Raw genomic sequence first — 27,423 nt, forward strand, 5'->3', positions numbered from 1 at the left:
ACTTGTATAATGTATAATGACAATAAAAGCATTTAATTCAATACATAAGGCCCACTGTTAATTTATGGGCAAATTAAATATTTTAAAAGCGCCCTTATAAGAAAAATGCAGGAAATATATTTCTATCAATCATTGTTAACAAATATCAATTCAAAACAAATGTGTCTAATATAGACACTTGCTTTCAAATTGCAAATTTGTGGTTACCTATAATTTGTTTGAGAATATCTAACATTGTTTTTCCTAAAACTAAAATGACTCTTTACTTTTGACAGCTGATGATGTATTGAATTTGGGAGAAAGTACTATATAATCTTATTTTTCTTAGTTCACTGTCACTGAGTAAATTCCAGACAACCGCTCTTTATAATCCATTTAATACATCATGACTTTATGACACTTTCTTGCCCCACTTAAAGTCAAACATAGAAATCCTGGTTAAATATGAAGCAGTCATTTCACTCTTTGAATAAGTTATTTTTATTTTTCAACTCACAGTAACTGCTTACCCCATTTCAATTCTCTATTTTTTTTTCCACTGGTCTTTTTCATCTCCGCTATTATGCTGACGCCAAACAGGCTGTCACGGCTTATTGCTTAGTTAAATTGATGAATGTGCTTCACATGTCGAAATCCCGTGACTGAGAAATTGCTCCATTTACACATGGAATGGTACTTGTTCGCCATCTTACCTCCTACAATTTAACCTCCAATTCAAACAATACATTACCGTGAAAGCAAAAGGCCCCCCTAAATGGAGGATGAAGAAATGTCATTGCACACGCCCCCCCACGCACACACACACAGTAGAGTACAGTACAAGTGAGACTTCTACTGGTCCCTGAAATACATTCACACGACCCTAATTTGCACCAGCATTAGTAGTCAGAGAGTCATTTGCTTCGACATGTTGTTTCACACTGTCAGCAATATAGAGAACAGACGGTTGTAAACGCTGATCTCTGGCTGTGTTTTTATGCTCGGGTCATTGTGAGATTTATAACCTTTGACATTTGAGGTGTGGAACGATCAATTTTACACACCAGGGTGGAAATGCAAGGTTATAAAGGTTGTTGATGGTAGGTTAACGTCGAAGCCATTTGGTCATTTGACAATGTGTCCTATTGGGATTACTAATGAGTGTGTGGTGAGTTTTTGAAAGCACAGCATGAGAGGAAATTAAGACCCGTGAACAATTTAGTACTGTATCCAGGCATAGGATTTTTTGTACTTGTAGTCAGAACCAAATGACGAGTAATTGTGATGAATGGAAGCCTAGGATTTTTTTTCAGGGTTATGTTGAAACAGTTGATGTTCATATTTTTCTGTTTTGCTTTGAATGGCAGTTTGCTGATTTTAGTATTTATGTAACTCTTGATGGTTGTTGCTTGTTGGCTGAGCTCTTGGAATGCATTTTTTAAACTCCTGAGTGAAATATTTTATAGTTTTAGATTTTTGTTTCATTGAAGTCCCGTCTAAAATATAAAAAAATAAACATATCTTTCATTTACAGTACATTACGGTAATCTGAATTGCTAAACGTGACTTATCTTTGCTCAAAAACAAATATGCAGATTCTTTCCTGCAAAGCTGAATTTGAATTGGCGATCCAAATTTGAAGGGCGAGACCAGAATGGGAAAAAATATATATTGCATCAAATTTTAATTGCCATTATACCATTCAGATTCAATTGCTCAATGCAATGATTCAAATTAGACCCTCGACATATAATTTAATTCAAATTATTATTATTCCTTTAAATGGTGGCGCAGATTTCAGGCCAAAGTCATCCAGTCGCAGCCTCTAATAGTCTAAATTCTTTGGTCAGTATTTAGTAAGATGTCATACAATCATGTCCTCTAATTAATAGTATGAGACATTTCTTTGGCGTCACTGATGTCAAGGGAATCTGAGAATGTAATCACATCCTGACAGATGTGCGCAGTATTGATTTGCGGCTGTTTTGCAAGTACAGCTTCAGGACCTCGGAGAGCGACGTAAAGCCCCTCTATCAAAGCAACCTCCTCCCAGGATTTCTTCAATTTAAAATTGCTTTATTCATTCAGTACAAAGGTGAAAATGTAATGCTTGTTGAATTAGAATTCTTATGGGGTAGATTATTTGGTATGATAGTAGTGTGTGAAAACAAACTGAAGCAGTAATAAAATAACCTTGAGGGAAACTTAAACGGAATTGCTAATTAAATTATAATGCTATCATACTACGGCATTGTGTTTTTCTCTACTGTTGTTAGCTTTATCTGAATTATAAAAGATGCTACTGCGTTGTTAATGGTTAAATCAGTATTTTGAGCTGCGGCACACTTTGTGCATTGAAAAAAATCTCAAGGGAGACCACCATCTGAAAATCTTTTAATTTAAAACTATGTCGCCTATATTAACTATAGTCATTCTCATTAAAGTTTTATCAGCAGGAATCACATAAACCTCCAAAATGATTCCAAAATCTAATTTTTTACACTGACTTAATGTCACCAAAAGTTGCGGACCCTGAACTACTACTTTCTTGTAATAGTATAAACTATAATTAAACATTCATCCTATTTTGATTTTAACCTTTTAATAGTTCAATTGCTGACCATTGCTCACGGCACAGTGGTTGGGAAACACTGGACTAAATGAATAGGTAATTTATTCTTACTTATGCGGAGAAGCAAAGGTCTCGCCTTATTGTTTCTACTTATGAAAACATTAACATTAGACTAGCGAAGTTAATTTGTGGCAATGTATTCAAATGTCTCCCAGTGCCATAAACCGCATTTACTCTTCATTTATTCTAATGCTTATGTGCTCTCTCGAGATTTGTACCACATGTAGGAGAGAAATCGATCTCATGTCTGTCACTGATTTCTATTTAATGAACATCATTGACCTCCCTCCTCAAATTTTCACTAATTGTAGTAACGACTGCTCAGAAACGGTGGAAGCGTTTGCACGTCTTGCTGTGGTGTTAGTGGCATGATTTGTATTGGCAAAAGTATGTGTTTGTTTTTTGTGTGTCATTAAATTACCCAATTATTTAGGATATTTTGTTTTGTTTTTGGCTGGGCCTGCCATTTATACACAGGTGCCACTTTTGGCTGGCAGCCGTGGGTATGCGGCGTTATTTGTGACCCAGAGTTAGCAAGATTGTTCAGTGGTGACACTTAAGATGCAGACTTGAATGGCTTTGGTAGTCATTTGAAGTGAGATTGAGAGTTTGAAAAACAAGTTGTCATATAATGTTGTGTTGTTTTGACTATCTGAGTCACAGTTAATGTTATGTTGAGACCCAAAAATATCTCATCTGTTTTTGTCCTTGGTCTCTGATCAAATACAATTCACGTCCCGTGTGCCTTGTAGTTTGAAAAATACAGTAGTAAATGGCTATGTCCGGCTGGCAGTGTGCACATGCGTGCACCCATGTGTGATGATATTTGTTTCAAGACGTGGGGTTGAATGCATATACAGTGACTGCTTCATCGCTCCCATGTTTCTCATGCAGCTACTGTGAAGTGAAAGGCATAAGTAGAATTTACGACATTCTCCACATGCTCCAGCACCTGGAGGATGGGCCCATTATCAGCCAAGGACTCCAAGTCAATAATAATCTGCCAATACGAAAGACTACATTACCACTGGGCTTGATTGGCCATGCTTTAAGAAGAAAGTGTCCGTGGGGAGGGGAAAGCAACGGTGCAGGCTGGATGGATTGAATCGAGTTTCAGATAACATTTCCAGTACGACTGCATGCTAAAACATGGCAGCGATTTGCTGAATTGAATTTGAAGGAATAGCAGAATTAACTGACACAGATGGTAGACTTACTTTATTATTTAATTACTCATTTTACAAGCAATTAAAAATAGTTGTGCCCATTTGCATACCCCTCTCTCCCTCTCTCTTTTTCCACAACTAAGATAAATTTGGATCCTTTGTCCTCCTTGACCCTCTGTTGAACTGTCTTACCCTTCCTTATCTTTGTCTTAAACCCCTCCTCACATGCACCACAGGATATGGTTCCCCTGTCACCAGCTCCCCTCACCATCCCCCTTCTGGCCAGAAAACGTAGCTCAGATCCTTGATGGCCTTCTGCACTGCGACACTTAGTTCCCGTCCATTGCCCGCTGCCCGCCTGCTAATCGAGAGTGGTGGAAAATAATGCATCACTGCGAGACACCATGTCCCCTAAAGCCCACAGAAGCAGGCCAAGGTCGCTCGTATCGTTGTTGCGCGACGGGCGCCTCGCCTGCTGTGACCAAAGAAGTATTTGCTCCTTTAAAGGACAGAAAGATAAGAGTTAGTCCGACTTAAGAAGTCAAACAGGGATGACAAAAGCGTCAGCATTTTATTAGCGAAACACAATCAGAGGGAAGAAAAAGGGAGCGTTATCTCAATATTCCACTTAGAAGCTTTGTAATGAAATCCTCTGGCTTTTCCCATGCGCTCATACATATATGCGCTCATTCAGCCTATTTTCCTTGATCAGGACTCATTAATAATTAACTCACGCCCTATTCGTTTTCATATAAGGGTATCGCAATTTAAACTAGCTAGAAATTAATTGGATGTCTAAAAAAAGGTGAGCCTTTACCCTGCACTCCCCTTAGAATTTATGCCAATAACAACTAATTGACTTCCTCGTGCTCTTCTTTCTCGTTGTTGCTGTTACTTTCCAGCGGTGGGTCAAAGCGCCCCCTACTCTTTTCATGATTTCTCCCTGTGGGGTGCACTATACATACATGCCCCCGCCGACATGCTAATCTTTGATTAACTGGCCTTTATCCACGTGGCCATCTGTAAACCCGCTCAACTCTTGAGCATCATCAGCGTTTCCTTCTCAAACCTTAACTCGCTCTTTGGCTCACTGCCCACTACTTAGCACTGTTTGTGATCCCACTTTGCAAGTCCTTTAATCTCCCCTTGGCTGTACACACTGCCTTGTCACAATGATTTCTGATTAGCTTCTGAGGATGGTCCTGTTTTACTATGGAAGAGCACCCAGAGAAGCATCATTAAAAACTGGGTGCAATCCAAATAACTTTCCACTTGCGTTTCACTTCTCGGCGCCATTCAGGGAGGAAACGTAGCGACAAAATGATTAACAAGACTGTCACATTTGCATCGTCATGACACATGGCAAATATCATCATCACCAAACTTTATGACTCTGAAACATCAGTGTTAGAGCAAAAAGTAGAAACGCAATTTTCACTTGAGGGATAATACTTTTTATTTTCGTCTGTGAATTACAGTTACCATTAGTGTAGGCTACCAGCCACACATAATATATTCTTAAATGTCCCACTTTAATGTAACCAAAGATTGAAATATTGGTAATACATAATCACTTTGATTATTGTTACATAATGAAAGTGCAGTAATTTCCCAGAATTCTGATTTCAGCAGCTGTCATTTGAAAAAGCATGCTCACAGACACAATGATAAGCTAATGAGATTCACTTGGTTGAGTAATGTCACATTTTATGTCTAGAACAGCATTCCAGTGATCCAACTAATTGTATACAGGTGATAAAAAGTCAATTTTCTATAATGTGCAATGTCCCTTTCAGGCAAGGTCATCCTCTAAATTATGAGTTCCAAGGTTAATAGGATTTGACTTTTTGGAGTCCCCCACTCTCAACACAGCCATGAATTTAACTACGTGCGCAATATATCAATAAACATTTTATCATAATCAAAATCTATTTTTAGAAGCTAACATAGTAACATCATTTAGATTAAAATAATTTTTTTTTAAGGCGAACAACCCTTTTTTTTTTACAATTAACATATTTACCCCCATATACTCTAAATAAAAATATGTTCTAGTAAATATTTTCTTGTTAGTTTGGAATGCATTTTTAACCCCAAAAAAGATGCCAATGCATTGTGAGTAATTAAATACCCTTTGTTGTCCCTAATTATTTGTAGAATTCCAAATTTTATGAGCATAAATTAGCCTCGACCTTATTGATTTAAGTATACTTAAAACTCTCTTGACATACTATGACAGTGAAACATGTCATAATCCCCTTTGCCAGGTTTTGCAGTGCGTCATTTGCATAATCCATTCATTTAGGCATTTCAGTTCCTCTCATTTCTCAAAAACTTTTGCCTATTTCAGGATCCATTTGTTAATGCGGTGTAGCATCACGTCAAACATTGCCTCTTTCACTGATAATGTAATGTTGATGATTATTCATTAAGTTGCAACCGATTTAAATGAAACTCCTAACTCACCCACAAAACTAATGCTATAATCTTTATACCAAATGGACGGATGAGTGAGTTTTAAGTACATCAGGGTTTTGGAGGAAACCATTGGAACTTAAACAGAGGAGAAAAATCAATAGCTCACCTAGAAAGAGTAGGATCCAAGTGCAAAACTCCATAACGTATAGAACCAACATCAATACATTTACCCCACACATTTGTAATCAAGCCAACACGTACAGGTAATTGGATAGCTGAGATGTCACAGCAACCCCCCGCTGTGTCCCTCCAGGATGAAAACTCTCTTCACGAGCGATTGGGCTTCCACTCATGGCATGGAACTTTTGCCCCTGCAGAGGAACCTAGACGGGGGGGTGTTACAGCGGGTGGCAACCTGCACTTATCAGCAGCTGCCAGCATGCACGTGGCGTCCACTTCAGACACCGCTTGATTTGCAATCACAATTTCATCAAATGTGGTGCCAGATAAACATAGACATGCACGAAAGTGCATTGCTTTAGCACACCCGTGCAGCATTTGGGTATGGATACATATTAATGTGCTCCACCCCCGTTCAGTCGGCCAGCTTCGTTAATATTCCCTCTAATTTCCATTCAAGCCAGCTTCCAAACATGACCAATAAAGTCAGTGGCAGCATGGAAATACATATCCCAACAAGCTACGTCCAATGAACGTGATTTTGGTGGTGTATGACTCCCTCCAAGCCTTTACTGCTCAGCCTGGCAGGAGGTCTGCTCAAGCCACGCACCCATGACCCCCAAACACTAGTTGTTGTCAAGGAATCCTCTGCCCTTCTGAAGCTGTTGCTTTTTAATTGAATTATTGCAGCAGTGAGGCTCTTTTCGCTCGCTGCCTTCCCTCCACTAATTGCTCCATTTTCCCTGTATCCTTTTCACTCACTAACTCTATGCAATTTTCTGCTTGGTGTCTCTTTCCATTTTCTCCATTCCTTCTGTCAACAGTTTTACACAAACTGCCTGTAATGTTTTAGTTTTTTTTTTGGGTAATCAGTCATGCTCCTTTTTTCCAAATTCAAGCAAACACAAATATTCCTGATTTTCCAAAGTCTTTTTTCTCCAGGAACGCCAGCGTGTTGTATCTTTGAGTATATTTCAAAGCACAATGCGTTTTTAAAGCTTTTTTTTGGGGGGGGGGGGTGCCGTATTGAAGCAAAATGGATAAGTTTATAACTAGGTAGGTCTGTATAGAACATGAATAACTAATAAGTAACATTGCAAGAATATTATTTGAAAGGCATTAGAATATAATTAAATCCTAGAACACATGTGTCAAAGTGGCGGCCCGGGGGCCAAATCTGGCCCGACCCATCATTTTGTGTGGCCCGGAAAAGTAAATCATGAGTGCTGACTTTCTGTTTTAGGATCAAATTAAAATGAAGAGTATAGATGTATATTAAATTTCATGATTTTCCCCCTTTTAAATCAATAATTGTAATTTTGTAATATTTTTTTTCTGTTTTTAGTTCAAAAATCATTTTGTGAAATCTAAAAATATATTAAAAAAGCTAAAATAAACATTGTTTTAGATCTATAAATAACTGAATATTCAGGGCTTTTAATCCAGTTCTTTTAATCCATTTATTTAAAAAATCTAAATATTATATCTGAAATGACATTAGCAGAAGGGCAACAGTATCGGTGTAATATGTGGATTGACATTTAGTGAGTATCTCATGCAATGTAACATTCTAACAAATAGTGTTTCTTCTGAAATTAAATACTCAGAAGAGTAAAAAGTACAATGCATTGAATTGACTCTGTGTACAATGTTACTCAAGAACATTTAATGGAATTTTTTTTTTGCTTTTATTACCCACGCGTACTTTCATACCACAAAAGGCACAATCAGATGCTAACAACCTCACATAACCCTAAATCCAGAAAAGTGCCACCAGAACTGTCGCTAACGCTGTCTGCACAATTAAGGAAACTTGTTGCCATGGCAAATATATGGATGTGTGCAATTGCTTCTGTTCAGCACGTTTGTTTACCTTATATTCAACAGAAAAGATAAAACCTTCTGATGGCACCAGCCACAGTAATTGTTACTATATTGACTAGTCGAAAAAACTGGATCCCCATCCCCCACTTGCGCGCTGATGCTCTGTTATTACAATATCGATACTCATGCCACTCGTTTTGTAGTGATTTCCTTTAGAAATATTAACATGAACCAATAAGAGAGTGGATGCTTGGATTATTTTAAATAATTGGTTTTTATTTCTTCAGTCGCAGCCTCATTGAGCTTGGAAAAAAAAGGACTAGACGCACCCAAAATCTACTTTCCTGAACCACACCCGCTGTTTGGCAAAATTCTGCAGAAAAGGCAGCGTTTTCAGTTACAGACGTACAGCAAACACTGTTATTTCGCATTGAGATAACAAAATTTCTTGAGTTGAGTCTGTCCCTGGAACACAATTGATTGAATTTGAATTGCGATCACAATTTTGGTTGCCACAATTAAAGTAAAAGGTGGGTTTTTGCCGCTCATCGACCGGTTGGCAGTCAGTTTCTACGGGGAGAGTGCATGTTGAGGCTTCATTAAGTTGCCTACGTAACAAGCGAGCACTCCCTGCTGAGTGACAGCCAGGGAAAAATAGTAGTATTGAATCACCACCCGTTTGTGCACAGCTCTTCTCAATTCTGTATTTTACTCGTAAATATGCTTTATTCACGCCAATAACTTGGGAGAGGCTCGGAAGCATGATTTAGAAATGAGGAAGATATAGAAAAACTCAAACCGACCCATGTCTCTACCCCAAAATGTTGAATTTGAAGTCCTCAGTAGTTGTGCACGATGTACTTTCAGCCGACGTTCTTTGCAGAAACCAGTCTTAAGTACTTTTTGCTTCTTTCATCATCTGCATGGAGCCTAATGGTCTTAGAATCAATAAAATGATCTATAATTCCGTGAACTTTCTTGAGCTTCTGTTCTGATGTGTTCCCAATGGGTTTGCATTTCTGTTCTCTCCACTGGATTGGTTTCTCCTCGCCATGCTTGGTTTTGTAAATGTCAATTGATCCCACGTGTCCACAAGGAGAGGCTAAAAGGTGCTCTTCTTGATTGTTTTTCCTGTTTGATCGTGACACTCATTGGTAACAAGGTGCGGAACAGACGTGTCCCCGAAATATGACTCTAGATGATGATTAAAAAAGAGTCTTGGTGAAGATGCGACATTAGGTCACACTGCCCAGTGGAACCTGCTTTTGCTCATTAATTGCAATTTAGCCTCCTTGTGTTTGATGCACTGCGGCTGTGGCTGGCCAGTCGGCTTGCAGGCCGCTCCCCTCTGCACTGCGAGCACTAGTCTTCCTCCCCATCAGCGTTTAAAGGCTGCACTGACACCTGCTGGTTAAGGCTTGCGTTTCAAACGTTCACGTTGAATCCGTGCTCGGTATAGCCGCTATGCAAAGATATTTTTTTAAGTTGCAGGAAAAGCTCGGCAGCTATATTCGTATGCTAATTTGGCCATTAGACCTCGACTTTGTACAAATGCTCCATTATTTAGGTGTGATGGGGGAGAGCTAAGCCTTTAAGAGTGGCTTAAAAACTCCCATAAGACATTAAGTCATGCCCTACTTTTTCTCCTGCTACATATTTTTTTTCCTTCTCAAAATCCACCACCGCCTTTTAATAAATAACAAGACTGAGATTGTCCACAGAGCAGCGTCGCAGTGCAGTTATGACTTGTTGTCAGTATTACAGGCTGAAGGTCTGGCAAGTTGCTACTGCAAGTCGTAGTTGTTTTTCTTCTTGTGAACACTAGCTTGAAGTCCTACTCCTTTGTAATTCTTGAACCGATCGTCTTAAAACTCGGTAGCTACGTAGCATGGGCCGGTATCTGTTGATCCTTGGAGCCCCTTTTAGGTGTTTGGGTGTGTGCCAGGGCTTATTACATTTTTGGACTAAGAAGTCCAGTTATGCTCATAAACTCATAAAACTTGTCTGCCTCTTCTGAAAACAATTGTATTAACATTCTTGCACATATTTTTTATGATTGTTATTTTTAATGCCATTTATACTATTGTTTTTTTCTGCTGTGTATAGTTATGTTATTTATATGTAATAATATATTTGTCGATATTTTGACTATGCAGCAAGTGAATTTCTAGCATGGGCGATAAATAGAGAACTATTCTATTCTATGGAAAACGAATGAACCAATTAACTCAAGTCTTCGTTTCGGTGGACATTATTAGGAATTAACGTCAAAAGTGTGTTTTGCGTTGTTAAATTGGTTTTCTTTGGGGGAGTCATTATGGAAGATAACAGCATTGGCAACTAGCGAAAGTGGTACTTAACCTTATGGATTTGATTAATTGACTGCATTTCCGTCTTGTTGTAATGATGATGAATATTTTGCCATAGTTCATTTCTATTTCTTTTTTTATATAACAGTCATCTTGTTAAAATATTAGTTACACGACGTGCACTAAATAGCATTTTCAATATAATGGTAGTATTAGCCGTTTCCTTTAAATTGGGCATTATTTTGAAACCCGATCAGCATCACAAAATATGAAACGGTTTTGAGTTATGTTGCTCTTTCCATCCGCCCTGTAAAATTCTCTTTGTGCATAAGCATCTTTACAATGTGACTCTTGAAATTTAAAGTAGTAGTAAAGAGTGATTTGCTCTGTAGGGGATTATTTATCATTGAAATGCCTTTTGCACTCACTGTAATCTTTCCTAACACTCATTTTCTTCTCGTTATCTTCACATACACACAGCCTAAACCCCTCCCACCAGGTAAATTAACATTATTGGCTCAGAGGCAGAATAGTAATATCATCATGTCATCACAGGGTTTCTTAATATCAGCAGGATTATATTGACAGAGACGATTAAATTGTCCTACACGGAATATTACAAATCTTCTGGGGGGGAGCTTGCTAGATTGCTATTAAGGTTTAATACAAGCAAGCCCATCTCCTACTAGAGGCATTTCACTTTCTCTTCTGCATTGCCACAAATTAACATGGCGTAATGGCCAACTGGCAAAGAAAGCCACCATTTGATAAATGGGCTTTATTGATCCATGAAATGGCCCAAAGCGAGCTGGGTTTTGTAATGAGGAGGCCTTAATGAATCAATGTAAATTAATGCTCCAGATGAACTCCTTGTAATTATTAACTCCATGCCATTGAGGAAGGTCCATAACTGCCACATAATCACACGTTTCCAAACTTCGTGTATCGACCAGGCCAAATATTAATTACTACAGTGGCTCCCAAATTAAAATTAAGAAATTGTTGGGGGAGAAAACTATTGTTATCTAAATCTTACCCCGAGGGCTCAGTTGCTCAAATCGATTTAACACTTATTACTTGGAAGGACATTTGATTAGCTTCTTTTATGCAGAAGCAGGTTTTGTTAGTCTCATCTTTTTTAATGGAAATTAAACAAGACATTAGCGGTCAGATATGTGAGTCTTGTATGTGCTTTTGTTCAAATACTGTTTATTTTTTGAATTATTTTATCCTTGTTATCCCCATGTTTGAAGCAGTCTCAGACTTTAGGTATTTATCAACACAAGGTGGTGCTCTTGTCGTCTAAAAAAAGCTCCTTGAGCCATGGCAGTGAAGATTATAGATTGCTCGTCACAAATATTAACAATTATAAAATAAGGAATGAAAAAAAAGGAGAAAAAACATAAAATACATCAAAATGGGGGCTGAGTGAATAATTGGTCAGTTTTTACTCTATTAACTCTTAATAAAATAAGGAAATGTTCTAACAAGAACGTAAATACATGAATAAATGAATACAACCTGGGCTACGCAAGGTTTAAGCACACAGGATTTAGGAAATGTATAATAAACAACCTAAATTATTTGGAAATAAATTTTGAATTGGAAGGGGTCTGTTTTAGGTCTATATAAATACTAATATTTGACATTATTGGTCATTATCATTTGCAGTGATATTAATTAGAAATACTCAATTTAAAAACAGATGGTCTCTTTCAGTGTCAAGTATATTTATTTAGCTCTAAATTATCAAAACAAATCACCAATGGCTTCAAGGATAAAAATTTGACATTAAGATATTACATGTGCATGATAAATTGTAACTAAGTATTGATTTTTTATAGATAAATAATTGGGCACAATTAATAATAATTGATGACATCCCCTGATCTAACCTAAATCTGTGTTGTTCAAGTCAGGTGACTTCTAATTTGTCTTGAAATATGTCTAGTTTACTTGCAAATTAATAGGGAACCGGTGTAATGCTTTTAAAAATATCCTGTCATAATGGGAAAGTAACACAATTTTTACATGATCGGTTCATAGTGTTTGACTTTCCTCTTGAGGAATGTGTTTTAATGTAATTTATGATGAAATTAAGCCTCTTGACCACCAACTCCTCCAGATGATGATGCAATTGTCGGACATACAGAATTTATTTAAATTGAGCCGGAAAATGGGGGGATTGCGGCATGTCTTTGGTCCATTGAAATACGGAACATTTGTAAACACACTTGGCATTTAGCAAAACTGTGGACAATGTTGGTATAGTTCTGCAAGTCTGTGTCGTGTGTTTTTGTTATTGTTGTTGTTGTTGTTGTATTTTTTTGTTTTAAGCCTCTCTGCCCATTGAACCTTGCCGTACTCTTTCCTTCCTACGGCCTTCAGTGGGGTCCCGGCCATGTAGTGGTCTAGTCATTTCAATCTAAATGCAAATGTAGCCTCTCGCTAAAAGGACTGATATTAGTATCCAAATCAATGTGTCATGTGGGCATGTCAGTCTCAACAACGGCTAAAGAGCGGAGACGAGACATTCTCTTGCCTTTTTGAGGACTGGCGTTTCTTCTATTTAGATTTTTCTTCCGGAAATAGCTTGTGCATTTGAAAGGAACAGAATAAGTGCCTCTGCCTTGATTTTAGATATTTATTCTTGGTTATGAGTTTTTATAGTTTGATGTTATCATATCACGAAAAAAGGAGTACTAGTAGTTTTTTGAGAGTGATGGTGCTCAAAAAAGAACAAGGCAGCCTGAGAGGTCATGCTCAAACCAGACAAGACAGCGAGAGCTTCAACATATTCTTGACAGGTTTTACAGCTTGCTTTGTTTCAGTAGTTAAGTGTAAGCAGGAAGGTGCTGGTTATATTTTAATATTTCTTTGGAGCAACACGGGAAGCGTACTTTTGTTTTTGAAAATGGGAGGATTCTGTTTTCCAGGAGAGAATTGCCAACCCTACTTTTCATGCATAATGCTTGCTTGCCACTGTATATATACTATATATGCATGACACTTGTTATTATAAGTAGGAATTCCCCTTTTCGTGGATAGCCTCAGTCCCTATTCATCAGACTTTGTTGCTACCTAGCATGTTGAGGGACAACAAAAGTGACAGTGTGCAACTCTCATTTCACATCTTCTGTATTCTAAATAGCCATAGTAACCAAGGGCATGCACTGTATAGGCCAAGGGTGTCAGACTCGGTCGGGTTGGTTCGCGGGCCACTTTAACGTCAACTTGATTTCACGTGGGCCGGACCATTTTAGATATAATATTTAGATTTTTTTTAAATAAATGGATTAAAAGAACTGGATTAAAAGCCCTGAATATTCAGTTTTTTGAGATCTAAAACAATGTTTATTTTAGCTTTTTATATATATTTTTAGATTTTACAAAATGATTTTTGAACTAAAAACACAGAAAAAAATGATTAAAAAATTACAATTATTGATTTAAAAGGGGGAACATCAGGAAATTTAATATACATCTATACTCTTCATTTTAATTTGATCCTAAAACAGAAAGTCGGCACTCATGATTTACTTTCCCGGGCCACGCAAAATGATGCGGCGGGCCAGATTTGGCCCCCGGGCCGCTACTTTGACACATGTGGTATAGGCTATGTGTCATTTCTCACCTAATGGTTTGTGGTTAACTTTCGAGGTACTGGAGCACTGATCCAAATTAGGATTATTTGGCCCAGCCCCACCGGCTTCCCACCTCCCATTTGGCCTCCCCCCCCACAAGAAACCCTCCAAAAAAAAGCTCATTAGCCGTCCATATGTTGTGTTTCGCCTCCTCAAGCACTCTTGGCCCTGCTCTGCTGCAGCTCACTGGGACTCACCACATGTTTACAAGACCAACAGAAAAACACAGCCATGATAAATCCATCCTCCATCCTTTCCCATTTTTTTCTCTTCCCCTCTGCCACATCCTCCATTTTGCCATCCTCTGTCCTCCTCTCGTGGCTGCAGTCGAGCTAGGTGAGGCTGCATAGAGGAGGAATAACCGGCGAGGAGCGGAGGGCTCGACGGAGGAGTAAGAGCACCCCGGGGAGGCTGCGCTCTCGGGGTTGTTAACATGCAGGTTGCATATTTCTGAATTGCAGAGCAGCCTTATCTCTCCACGCCCGGGTCACTCGAGCACTTCCTCACGAGTGTTTGTGCGTTAGTGCACAAGTGGGCAGAGTAAGTGTGCATGTGCATGCCCGCACATAAACACGTGCACATACTTATGCTGGGAAATGCGAATCTCTGACGGGGAGGGATTCTCTCTCCCTCTCTCGTAGCCATTTCTCCCTCTCTTTCGCGCACTGCAGCAAGAAACACTCATCAAACTGCAACACGCATCCCACAGAAGCACTGAGATAGAGCAGCGGCGTAGCACCGGTAGCAGCAACAGCCCAGGCCTCCCGTTAACACACGGACGTGCCACAGCGACAGCCAACAGCTTAACACTGGGCTTCCGCGCTGGCAATTGTCTCAGGTGGGCCACTAAGGTCTGCCAGAGAAAAGCTCACACCACAGGAAATTATTTGTTCTAGCCAGAGGGTGGCTCTCAACGTCACTCGGGAGACCCCATCCTTTTTTTTCTCTTTTATTTGTGATATAGCCGATGTTTGTAGGTGTAAGTTGAAGATTTTGACAGCTTTGTGTGTCCTTGGGAGGTCAGACTCCACTCACAGTTGCGCTACACGTCCTCAGGCTGTCACTGCACATCTTATGAGTTTCCCTTCCTTAGCGCCTTTGTCTTAGTGGTTGTCGTCAGTCTGTGGCGGCAACACTTTTGTCCCACACTTTGTTGTCATCAGAAAAAAGCTTGGTGCGGTGTTCACTAAGGGTTTGTCTGTCGGTGCAAGTTCACCTTTTTAAGATGGATCATCCCTCATTGGATTGGATTGGATAACTTTATTCATCCTGTATTCGGGAAATTTCATTGTGACAGTAGCAATAAAGGCATAGTTATAAGTTAGACAGTACAGTCGCAAAGTTTTTTTGTGTTTGTTTAATTATTTTATTTTATATATATAAATATTTAATTATTTCCACACCAAATAATAGAGGATTTTTTGGTGAGCAGGGTTAATACATCCATTTTGAACAGTTTTGAATAGGAATAATACATACTAAGGTGTCCCGTGTTACTGGCCTTATACTGGAAAATTAATAAACAAAACGTGTGAAGAGTTCCAATAGGAGTAATAAAATAATGTAGGTTAAATGTTACTATAACTACATTGACCACAACTCATTTCTTTTTTTTTTAAATTGTGCTATATAATTTGGGATTCGTCGTGGAATTCCGTAGTAGAAAATTTAAATTTATGCACATTTTTCAGGTATTCACCACATCTTTGACATCTAGATGTCCACCACTTGAAAATGAAATTCCATGATGACCTTCTTTACCTTGGAAAAGACTAAATAATCACTCATAGTCAGGTGGCTTTCTGTGTATTAGCGTGTGTGAGTGTGTGTGCATGCTGATATGTGCTTGTCGTCCTCAATTTGCCTAAGAAGAGGGACTTGTGATCAAAATGAATGCAATGACCCATCCGTAGTGTCACTTCATGACTGAGTGATCTTGCACTTTGTAGATTCAGGTTCGCGGACCAGAGCTTAGAATAGATGCACTTTAGGTCTTGCTCAGCAACCTTGCCTCAATCATAAATGGAACTGTTGACTTACGTCGCATGTTGGCGCTCTACTGTGTGCCCTGGTTTCTCGAGGAATAGGGGACAAAAAAATGCCAACTCTCTCTTTCTCTCTCTGCTCAAATGGCTTTACTTTTGATAGCTGGCATCAACAAATTCAATAGCTATACTTCTCACTTTTCCAATTTTTTTTGCTATGGTAGGATACATTCAGTACGCTATTGTACTGTTATGAATAAGGTTTTCTTTGCTATGGTACCATACATTCAGTACTGTTATGAATAATGTAAAGTTTTCCGATTAATTTACACCTTGTCTAACTTCAGGTGCAACTACAATGAAGATATTGCAATTGAAGACAATGTAGACAATCTTAGTCCATCATCTACATTCACTTCACCCAAAAAAACATTGACCACTAGAATGTGTATTCAAATTAACTAATCAACTAAAAGCTTTCCAAAGTTTCAACTATTGATTATATCTAATTGGTACATACATAGAGCAAGTCTATGGTTGCAAGACTGAGTGTTCAAAATAGCGTTCATAAACCGCCGTAAATCTGAAGACCCCCAGCATTCAATTATGGCGGTATTTATGTGGTCATAAATTGAGCTCTCAAAATGTAACCCACACATTGACCTAAATACTGATGCCAGTTTGTTAGCATTCTCATAATTTTTATTTTGACATGATATTGCTCTCTTCCACCTCCATTAACATGAATGGGGTGTTTTATGGGTTGCGTGTTTTCCCTGTTGAATCTTTTTTTACCCATCTGCATCCCTGACTCATTTTTTTGCTGACCACTTCTGAGTCAGGACTCTGTCATTGAAGCAGCTGAATCCATAGGGGGTGCTAGCAGTTTTAGTAGACTTTGTAGTACAGGTAAGGGCCAGTTGGATATACCCGTATCTGAATTGATAGACAAATGTCTAATTGTGACACGGAAGACCTGGAAAACTGGCAGAACGGGGATTTCGGTGCTTTTGTGATGCCCTTATTTCTACCAAAAGGGTACTATGAGTAATATGTCATCTCTGAGCTGACTGTGGACATCTCCTCCCTACAGCATCTTCACTTGAAGGTAAAAGGAGGTGGAGGAAGCAGAGTTTGATCAGATATTATGAATGTTAGGCAGCTGTGGAAATGCGTACGAATGTGGGATGTTTGTGGGACATTGCGATGATCTGTTATGGTCTTCAGAAGAGAACTTAGTGCAGGACCATGTCTCATTGAGTCTGGCTTTGCTATCCATCTCATGCCCGGTCAGGTCCGCCTTCTCTTTTCTCTCTCACCATCACTCTTTGCTTTTTCCATCCCCTCAGTTTCTCTCTCTCTTTCTCTCAATCACAATTTCCCTCTCGCCTCCACGTCCCCTGCCACCATCCTCCCCACCGTTTTTAGCCTGCAACAGAACTGACAGCTCTGCCCCAGTAGCGCGCTAACCAGATTACCTGAAATCACCACTGTCATTATCCCACACTGAGCCCACTGAAGCTTGAAAGTCACTCCCAACTTTTCCATTGGTTATTGGCTGTGTGTGGAAGAGAGGTTACATCTCCAAGACAACCTTAGTGTCCAACAAATCCCAGATTTTGTTGGTGTGTTTGTGTATTTTGTGTGTGTGTGTGTATTTTTCCAATCCTTTACAGCTTTATATGTCAAATGTGATGAAAAGAGGCAAAAGTGTGTCTGGAATGTTCATGCCAAAGGAAGGAGGGATTGGATCCAGTTTCGAGAGAGAGTGCCGTATGAAGCGTGAAATGATAGATGGGAAGCAAACTCTGTGTATTTTTGCTATCAAATCCATTTGAATTATTCAAAATTAAGTCAATAATTCATCTAAATGGTTCATGGGCCGTTATAAGAGAGGTTTGAACACTTAAACACTATAATGTAGCTCAGCACATCAACTTTGGTTATTTTTAGTCTTTCCCTTCACCCACCCGTGCCCCCTTTATGCCGGCAAACCTGGGTCTTACAGGCCCAGTACCCCTTTACGCCTCTCCCCAGTTATGTCCCAAGTTAAATGGGCTCACATTATCTTTTATTCTTTTCTAAGTGCTTTCTCTAAAAAATGCAATCTATTATCATTTGGGTCATGCAGGTTTTAAGTCCCAATAATGGCTGTCAAATTTTTGAAATTGTTTATTTCAGTCTCATTTTCAAATCACAAAAAAATGGAATTCTAATACATGTTTGCAGTTTTTTTAAATATCTACTTTATATTCATTCCTGTACCTGCAGTAAGGAGATATCATAAATCAGCACCGGTCTGCATGACTGAAAATATGCTTGTTGAACCATGGCTTTATTAATAAGGGTCAAAGCGGGCTTGGAAAAACAAGAACTAAATCTGGGTGCCAGCTGTGGTCCTTCATACGGAATTCATCTTTATATACTGCCAGTTTGTTTGAGGTTGTTTGTAGCTGTCAGTTGTGATGAGCTCAGAATGTCGTAAGGCACAACCAAGTCTGTGCCTGTACTCAAACATTGCATCAGCTGTGTCACTTTAAATAGGTAGAAAGGTAAAGATTCTAGTATGCCTGAGTTTTGCTGTGGATTATTTAAAAATCCAAGATAACAAACGTGTGTTTGTGTGTGTATGTGTGTAACGTTCATTTCGAAATGAACCGACACAAAGTGAATCCATTTAGTAGTCATTGTCCCAAACTTATCAAGCTGAGACTCAACCTTCAAATTCAAATGCAATGGAAAAGAATACTGGGCCAATTACCAGAGACTATTTAGGGCGAGGTGTTAAGGGCAAAATCTCTAAGTTTAAACACTTCTTGCATTAGGAGCCAATTACACGGCTGAAAAATTGACCTCCGGTAGTTTTAGTGTCCATGGCTGACATTCTACTTCTCAAATGTCAGTCTGTTAATTATGCAAACTATGCAATGCTACAAGACCCTTGTGTGAAGATATATAAGGACCCCCTTATCTGTAAACACATACATTTATTAGAAATTGAATTGTTTTTGTATAAAATGGGGCCCTTGCGTGCCAAGCCGATCGCTCGCAATGGTTTTTTAAAGAGTTCATTCCTGTTGAAAATACTTAACTGACCATTAAGTTATTAAACCTATGATACATATGCGTCAATAATATATATGTTTATGTTTTATTCAATTCCATAACACCTCTATTGTAGGAAAGAACTTTTTTGGAGGAGGTTTATATGCACAAACACAACTGAGGTGTTCCAATAATACTGACTGCACTGTTACAACTCTGTTTTTAGAAACTACCGTTTATATCAATTTGAGTCATTTAAAAAAAAAAAGCATAGCATACCTTCGGAAAAATTCTAGAGCCGGGCTTGAACCCTTGGTCTCAGAACTGTGAGGCAGAAATGCTAACCACTCTTCCATCCCGCTACCCCAATTCCCCCAAAAATACAATAGTAAAACTCATTTATTTCAAAGGGTGTGGTGGGCCCTGCTGCCATTGTGGTGGGATTCTGTCACGATTCACACACACATTTTTTTTCCACTGTAACACACGAACAGACACATTTCATTTTTCCCCCCTCCTTGAATGTCCTGAGGTAGAATCTTGTCTGATTACTGTCTCTAAACAAGAGGCCCAGGCAATTAAGTGTCTGCTCCTTATTCGCAGATGGGTAATTGTTTTTTTTCCCCATTCACCCACTCCAACTAACATTGGCACCAATGTAGTCAGGTGTTCCGTGGATGGCATCATGGGATAATATCAACTCAGCCTCAGGGTTTGGGTCTTGTTTTCTTTCCCCCCACCCTTTTTTCTAATTAAAGAACAGCTTGTCCTCATCACTAGGGCGACTGTCCAAGACAACATATGATTGGCTATAGAAGCAACAAGTCTAATCATCTGCTACTGATAAAGAGTCCAACCGAACACACACACACACACACGTATATTAGGAAAATGTGAACAATTGATAAATCACGTGCTGTTAGAATTCAAAGCGATGAAGAAGCGTTAAACAAAGCGGAACCTACAGTTGCACGCACCAAGGCTCCTGATGTTTTCCTCTAGGAATGCTCTCTCAGTGAGGTGGAAGTAAAGGTTTGTGGCTCTTTGGAGACATGCCCTGCATGTTTTATGAACATGGGTAGCTCTATGCACCTCTCAAGTCTCCTGACGGGGGAGCGTCATGGAACTGTCTCCAAAAATAACCCCCGTAAACCCTCTAGTGAAATGGAGAGTAACCTCCAAAGTCAAACAAAATCTGTTGAAATGCCAGATGATTTCCGAGTTGTTTTGATTCTCTAACATTTCCCCTTATCAAAGTCATGGTGAAAAAATGGAGCATTTCCACTCGTCATTTCGTTGTCTAACGATACATGCACCAAGGCTACCCAAAGCGAAAGAGTAGACTATCTTCTTTTACCAAAAAAAGGGCTGTTTTCAGCTTTTTTCTCTTCCTAATGATTTAGTCTGAAAATTATTACAGTATCTGTACACATATTTACTTTCAATCCTCTCTGACCATGACCAATGTGTGATGACAGTTTATTTTGACTATTCTTTTCCAACTTGCAATGAATTTGGTTGAACTCCTCTTTGGACTTTTCACTGTTTCCTCCAGCTAAAGCTTTCCTTGTATTTTTTTTTTCTCTATACTTCCATCTTTGTAGAAGATTACGCTCCCTGACATACACTCGTGTCCCGCTTTCCTATAGATCGCTGCCTTCTCTCCTTGCCCTTGGCCTTGCATCTGCATCACGTGGAGGGGAAAGGAGGTGAATCACGCATGTTTACAGCTCCCTCAGTCAGCTGGGGGCTCTCCTTATTATTGTGATGGATGGCCAGGGAAAAAGGCAGAGCGATGGCCCATGCCTCCTCATCACCTATCCGTGATCAGCAAGCAGCTCAACTGACAGTGAGGTAATTACCCCGCCATTACAATGCGTGCGCACACACATTTCGTCAACGCGGCCCTGTAGAAACGCCAGCTGGGCTTCTTCTTGGCATCGGCGAGGGAATTCTCCGTGTGTTGTTGTTTGCTCATATGCCCGCTCCACAACACTTAAAAGAGTCGGGCCGTGGTTTCCGTGCTGGATATTTGAAGTGAGCTCATGTTTGGAATAGTAGAAATTGATGATGTGTTTTGGGGTTAATTCAATATTTGCTTAATTCTAGGTCATGTCAATACATGGCGGTAATTGGCACTGTCCTCTATCAAAGACTAATTTGTGCTTAAGAACCATTTTTTTTTAGACATGCACATTTTCTAAAATATGTTTTCTTGATCGAGACCGTCTACTGCGTACAATATGGATTTGATGTCTTCTAGCGGTTTGAATGGAACGATTCTACCACCCCATAAACCGATTTTTTTCATACAGTTTAATGGTAATTATGCCGTTTTCATGGTTGGTTCAATACTGATACACATGGCAACATGCGTGAAGCGAGCCAATCAAGCTTAAAGTGTGGCCCCATTTCTTCCATGTATGTGAATGTCTGTGTGTGTTAATGAATTATGTATATTGATACCAAAGCTAGAGCATGGACATTTTTTCCATGAGAACAAACAAGAGAAATTATACACAGTGGAGGCGTGCAGCAATTCTATAAATAGCGGCAGAGCTTTTTTAGCCGGGGGATGCGGTTACATTTTTACAGGTCAGACTGTGATCTTCTCTCAAAAGTCTGTGCTTTTGAGAGTCAACGCGCTTCTTCTCGGATCACGCCGACTGTGCGTAGAGAGCGCTGGTGGACCCTTGGCGCTATATCTTGGTGTATTATACCATAATTTTTGGCTATTTAAAAATATTATAAAATGTACATTACTGGTCACGAGGCTTCCATTGAGTCACAATTTTTTTTCGCGAAACATGGGTGTGTTCATTTTGTTCCCCACATTATATTCCAAACATTAGTTGACTCTAATTAGGTAAAGTAAAATGTTTTTAAATCAAAATTTTGGAGAACAATAGTATAGGCATAATGTATACCGTGTGATTTGATGAGATTGACATCAGTGGAAGAAACTATCAAATATTAACTACTTAGAATTGCTGCAATAAACATGAGATTCATGAGATCATGCAGTCTGACCTTACATCCTACCTTGTGTGCATGTAGAACATTTCATTTGACAGTGAGATATTTATACCCCACAGGGAAGTCATGGAAATATCTGCTTCATAGCAGTTGAGCTGCTACATTTCTTTTGTGAATATTTTGTTTTCTTCTCTGTATGAGCGGAAGTGTGGATGGTTGTTTGTCTCAGTGTGCCCTGCGATTGGCTGGCAACCAATTTAGGGTGTCCCCCACCGACTACCCACGGTTGGCTGCGATAGGCTCTTTTAAAATATTGTGTGTGCCCTGCGATTGGCTTTCTCCCAATTCAGGGTGTCCCCTCCTGGTGCCTAGCTTGGAAAGACTCCAGCAAACCCCACCACCCTTGTGAGGATAAGGTGTACGGATAAAATATCAGATCCATTTCATGAGTAGTTGAAGTGCAAATCTTACACAATGCCCCTTGTGGATTGAGGCAGATTTTTTTTTCTCACGTAAAAGTTACCATTTCAATCATTTTCAAGCTGACACTTCAGTTTTCCCTTTCAAACAACAACCGTTTTTCTTGGCATATCTAAACCTTTTGACTTTTATTGCTAGCTTTAGTCCGAATCGAATGGCACACCCCACAAAATCCAATTGTAATTGTGTGTCAGTGGGGCAGCTGCGCGATGCACGCCTTGGTGCGTTGATCACTCGACATTCTACTCATCTCGTCTGCCATTCCCCCCCCTCCCCTCTTTTCTCCATCCTCACACTCCTTCTCAACCTCCTCCCTCCTCTTTCTCTTCTTCCTCCATCCCTGCTACATTCTCCTCCTCCTCCTCCTCTTCCTCCTCCTCCTCCTGCTCTTCTTCCTCCCTCTCCCCAGCAAGTTCGATGCGATCGGCTCTGGGCCCTGCCGTGAGTTGTCGGTGCGGGCGACAGCGCTGCTGAACATGGCGTCGGACGGGATGATTTTAACCAACCACGACCACCAAATCCGGGTCGGAGTTCTGACAGGTAAGAAGAAAAAGGCACTCAATCATTGCCGCTTTTTTTTTTAAATCAGCCCTGGGCCAAAACTGCATGCATTTTTTAATTTTATTCTATTTTTTTTACACACTGCATGCACCGTAGCTCCTCGCGCGTTGTGTCTTAATTAGGAAAAACCCTTTCCTCGGTACGGCCCATGACATCCAGCGGTGTGGATGCGCGGAGCTCAAGGTGGGCTCGCCGTTGCCGTGTGTCCGTCTGCTGGTGTCGAGTCCGTTAGGGGAGAGGATAGGAATGGGCGCGCGGTTTATGTGTATTGAATAATTTATGTGCCAATCTGTTTGTTTAAAGCTGCAAATTAGAGCCGAGCACGCGCGTGCCCGTGTGCTTCGACATGCGTGTGTATGAACACACCGCGCTTCATTATTTATTTGGCTGGAGGTGTTGGTGAAGGTGGTGGTTGTGGGGGGGCGGGTTTTACCTTGACTTCCATTCCTTTGCCAAAATGCTCGAATGGACACATGTTGGTCTCGCAGTTTGCGTGGTGGATGCCGGATCAGTGTGGGTTGGTGTGTGTGGGCGTCTGCGTGTGCGTGTGTTTGGCTGGGGGATCCTCCACTAGACGCGATGACTGCGCGTCTCTCACGAAGCAATGTTGGGGAGAAAAAAAAGGGATGTGTTGGATCTGTTTGCCGTCAGCCTCCGTTCGTGAGCGCGTATAGACACTCTGGTGCTTCGTCATGTTAGCGTGGGCTCGTGTCGATGCCCCTGCTAAACAATATTTCCGATGACGCGCCGAGGCTGATGGGGTGGATGCGCGATTAAAGCTGTCCGGAGGAATAATCTCCCATCGCCCCAGCTCATCTCCCTCCTCTTCCTTTCCCTAGTCCTGTTGTCCATCCTGTGTGGTGCTGCCTCGATCAATATTTCATGAAGGGCGAGCTCTCGCACACGCGGCAGACTTTATTCCCTCCACATGCAGAGGTGGTGGCGATGGTGGAGCGGTGGGGTAATGACCGTGTGTCCAAATCTGCCAGGGAACCCCCCTCATAAAAAAACAAGCACCAGTCCCATTTTTCACCCCCACATCAGCCCCGTCCGCCACCCGCGGCTGGACAGAGACTGACGGTGCTGAAATTGGGCTGCACTGACCTTAGCATGCTAGTGCCGCATCAGCCATGTAGTCCAGGATAAACGTCTGCGTTTCTATGTGGATCCACTGCACTTTCATTATCGTTGCCAAATATCTTTTTTTTTTAATCGATTTCCGTTAGGTTGGTTGGTCGGTGACTCATACTTAGCGTTACTACACATGCTCAATCAGAGATTAACCTGTCTAATATTAGTCCATCCATTTTAGTTTCTGTTTGTCCTTGAGTGACCTGGAGTCTACCACAGTTGACTTTGGAGAGCAGGAGTGTAAAACTTTGATTGGCTGGCACTCAATTACAAACAAAGGACTATTGACACGTAGATTTTTCTTTAAGGACTTTATTACAACTAAAATACAATGAGTTAAAAGCCACCCATAAGTAGGGAGTTCCATGCAGAAAAATTGTGCAAATTGTTCTAACCGTTTGATCACTGTGGTGTCCAACTCTGTAAAAACTGGACGCTAATGTACGCCTTTACTCTTGTTGTCGAACAACACAAACAGATGGATGCAAAGGCATGGCATCAGTCACATTGAATCCTAATCACAGTCCGTTATAGAAATCAAAGTCATTTGCTGCTGCTTGAGTGCCAGCCCAGAGTCTGATCAAGCCAATGGGAATGGAAACAAAAGGAAAGAGAAATTGTAAACCTTCTAAAAAAAAAAAAAAAAAAAAAAAAAAAAGCAACATTTTATGAATAGTCAAATAGTGATCCTCTCCAGGTTTCATGACGTTAGAATATTGGAAAAAAGTCAAAAGAACCTGTTGCATCCACTCCTGCCTGTACTCCCCAACCACCCTAAAGGTGACCTTCCATTAGTTTATATACTATATACATGTGTGTGTCTGTGTGTGTTGGGGGCGTAGTATGAATATATATATACATATGTATATTGTTTCATTTTATTAGAGTCGTGTGGTGATTTCAGTTGAAAATACCCACATATTTAAATACTGTTTGAATTCAAACAGCGCTTCTGTTGGCAATTGGGTAAGTCAGAGAGCAAGGTTCTATGTTAAGACAATACTTAAACATCAGCTATTGTCATTTTGGGTACCTTTTGAAATTATGAAATGTATAGAAAAATACAGACGATAGTATACTTGGCATCTATGGATGCTTTTTCCTAGTCTCTGTCATTTTGCCACAAGGAAGTGCTTCAGTCTGTTTTGATGAATGTGAGAGTTGGGTTGGGGTGTGAAAAATCATTCCTATTACATTCCACACCACAGGATAATCACTCTGGATAATCTTTCTGAGACATCCGAGAAAGAGAGCCTATGAGGAGCTGGGGATTGTACATTTGGCAAGATGTGAGGAAGGATGTAGCATTTTCCTTCTCTGATCCCAATTTGGATTGTTGGCCCTTGCTGGTGGAGTCGTGTGCTCTGCTGAGTGTTGTTCTAATTCCTCCTTGTGTGGGCGGTTGTTTGCCTCCTGACCAACTTGACGTTCTCGGTAAGCCCTGCCTCTTTTTTGGAGATTCCATCAAGGGCAATGCTACATCAGAGAGGGTTAATTTGTGTGTCATCAGTCAGTCGGATCCCCAACTAGAACTCCAGCGACTGCTGTGACAGATTGACGGTTTGATCTCGCTGTGTTGTATTGACAATTCCTACGTACATATGGCGACGTGGAGACAAAAGCGACAGCCGTATTTGTCTTTTTGATGTCCTATATTTGTGGGTATGGAGCAAGATGGCTCACATTGTCATAAGGAATAAACCATCAAAGAAATGATGGCTGACAGTGGTACTGTAGTAAATGGTTTCAATGTCTTGTGGCAGGAAACGTTTGGGTATTTTCAATAAATCTAGCATTAACTTGTTGCTATGTAAAGAAACTGCACTCTGATTGGTCATTTTTTTTCTACTTCCAAATATACCAATCTCTTGTTGGTCTATTAGACTGTTATGTGACAAGCGTTCTAAGCTAAGACTGTTGTCACCATCTTTATCATTGCTGATCAATATACAGTATTTCTATTTTATATCCATTTCTTAACACTAACTTTTAAACTAATTCCTATGGGGAATTTAAATTTGTTAGCCACATGAGATGTGTATTCACTTTAAATGAAAGGCTTCGTGAAAAATCCGCAAAACATCTTAAACAGAACACGACAGCAGGCGGGAGCGGTGCTCAATCTCCTTTCCCGCAAAGGTGAAAGGTCATCTGTCCACTGCTGCATTCAGTCACCAGGGGAGGAGATGAGACCCTGGCTCCCTCTACTCCATCATTTAGCCCCTCCCAAACCCTTCAGACAGGTGACATGGAGCCCAGGGGACATCTCAGTTTAGACCCTGGGCACGCACTTGAGTCGTGCGTGGGTCGAATAATGGATGAATATCACCGCATATTTGATGAGCAGGAGTTTTAGCTTGTTGGTTTATTTGCATGGGCGGTTGATGGCAAAGTTGAGCACCTTTGGCTGAGAAAAAGACGGAGATGAATGGAGTCATCTCCATGTTTATCACGGAAACATGCATTGACAGCACGCAAGATTCTAACGCAGGGGTCTCGAACTCAATTTACCTGGGGGCCGCTAGAGGCCGAGTCTGGGTGAGACTGGGCCGCATCAGGATTTCCACAAGAAAAGCACTGATAAAACATTCCAACGTTATCAAATACCTTTATTTTTTAACAAAAAATAATGAATTAAATAAATTAACTTAAAGATGAATAAAAAATAAATCAATCAGTAATATAAAACCAAATAATACTAATGAGCATACAGTAGATATACACTGGCTGGCTAAGTAGAGAAAATGAATTATTTTTATTCCGTTTCAAATGTCTGTATTAACAGCTCTTTAACCTTTAACTTTCTGAACTTGAATGGAACATTGAACATGAAATATTCTGAACACGGCTTCTTTTGCCTACTCCTTGCTGCTAGAGACCTGGCAGCGCTTCTTCTCACATAGTCACATTTGGCTTGAGGGAGGAAGCAGTGGAGACCCTCAGTAGAGCTTGAAGATGTTCATCAGTAAGTCTGGACCTGTACTTGGACTTATTGAAGTTCAAGGTGGAGAAGAGCTTCTCACACAAGTATGTGCTCCCAAAAAGGCACATGGTCCGCTTGAACCTTCGGGAAAGTTCAGGGAAGCTGGGGGT

General features: G+C 40.2%; 1 protein-coding gene across 11 annotated transcripts in view; it reads left to right on the forward strand.

Annotated features, from left to right (window-relative positions):
* Positions 1-27,423, forward strand: part of gphnb (gephyrin b) — a 91,562-nt gene that overhangs the window by 12,058 nt on the left and 52,081 nt on the right. For all 11 annotated transcript variants that reach the window (XR_013296731.1, XR_013296732.1, XM_077586471.1 and 8 more), the window contains 2 exons: positions 20,832-21,036; positions 23,048-23,178. Coding sequence is in view for 8 of the 11 variants with exons in the window: in XM_077586471.1 (XP_077442597.1) it covers positions 20,954-21,036; positions 23,048-23,178 (214 nt within the window). In the remaining 3 variants the exon portion in view is untranslated. The remainder of the gene's footprint in view (positions 1-20,831; positions 21,037-23,047; positions 23,179-27,423) is intronic.

Source organism: Stigmatopora argus, chromosome 19, assembly GCF_051989625.1.
Source record: "Stigmatopora argus isolate UIUO_Sarg chromosome 19, RoL_Sarg_1.0, whole genome shotgun sequence".
Taxonomy (NCBI): domain Eukaryota; kingdom Metazoa; phylum Chordata; class Actinopteri; order Syngnathiformes; family Syngnathidae; genus Stigmatopora; species Stigmatopora argus.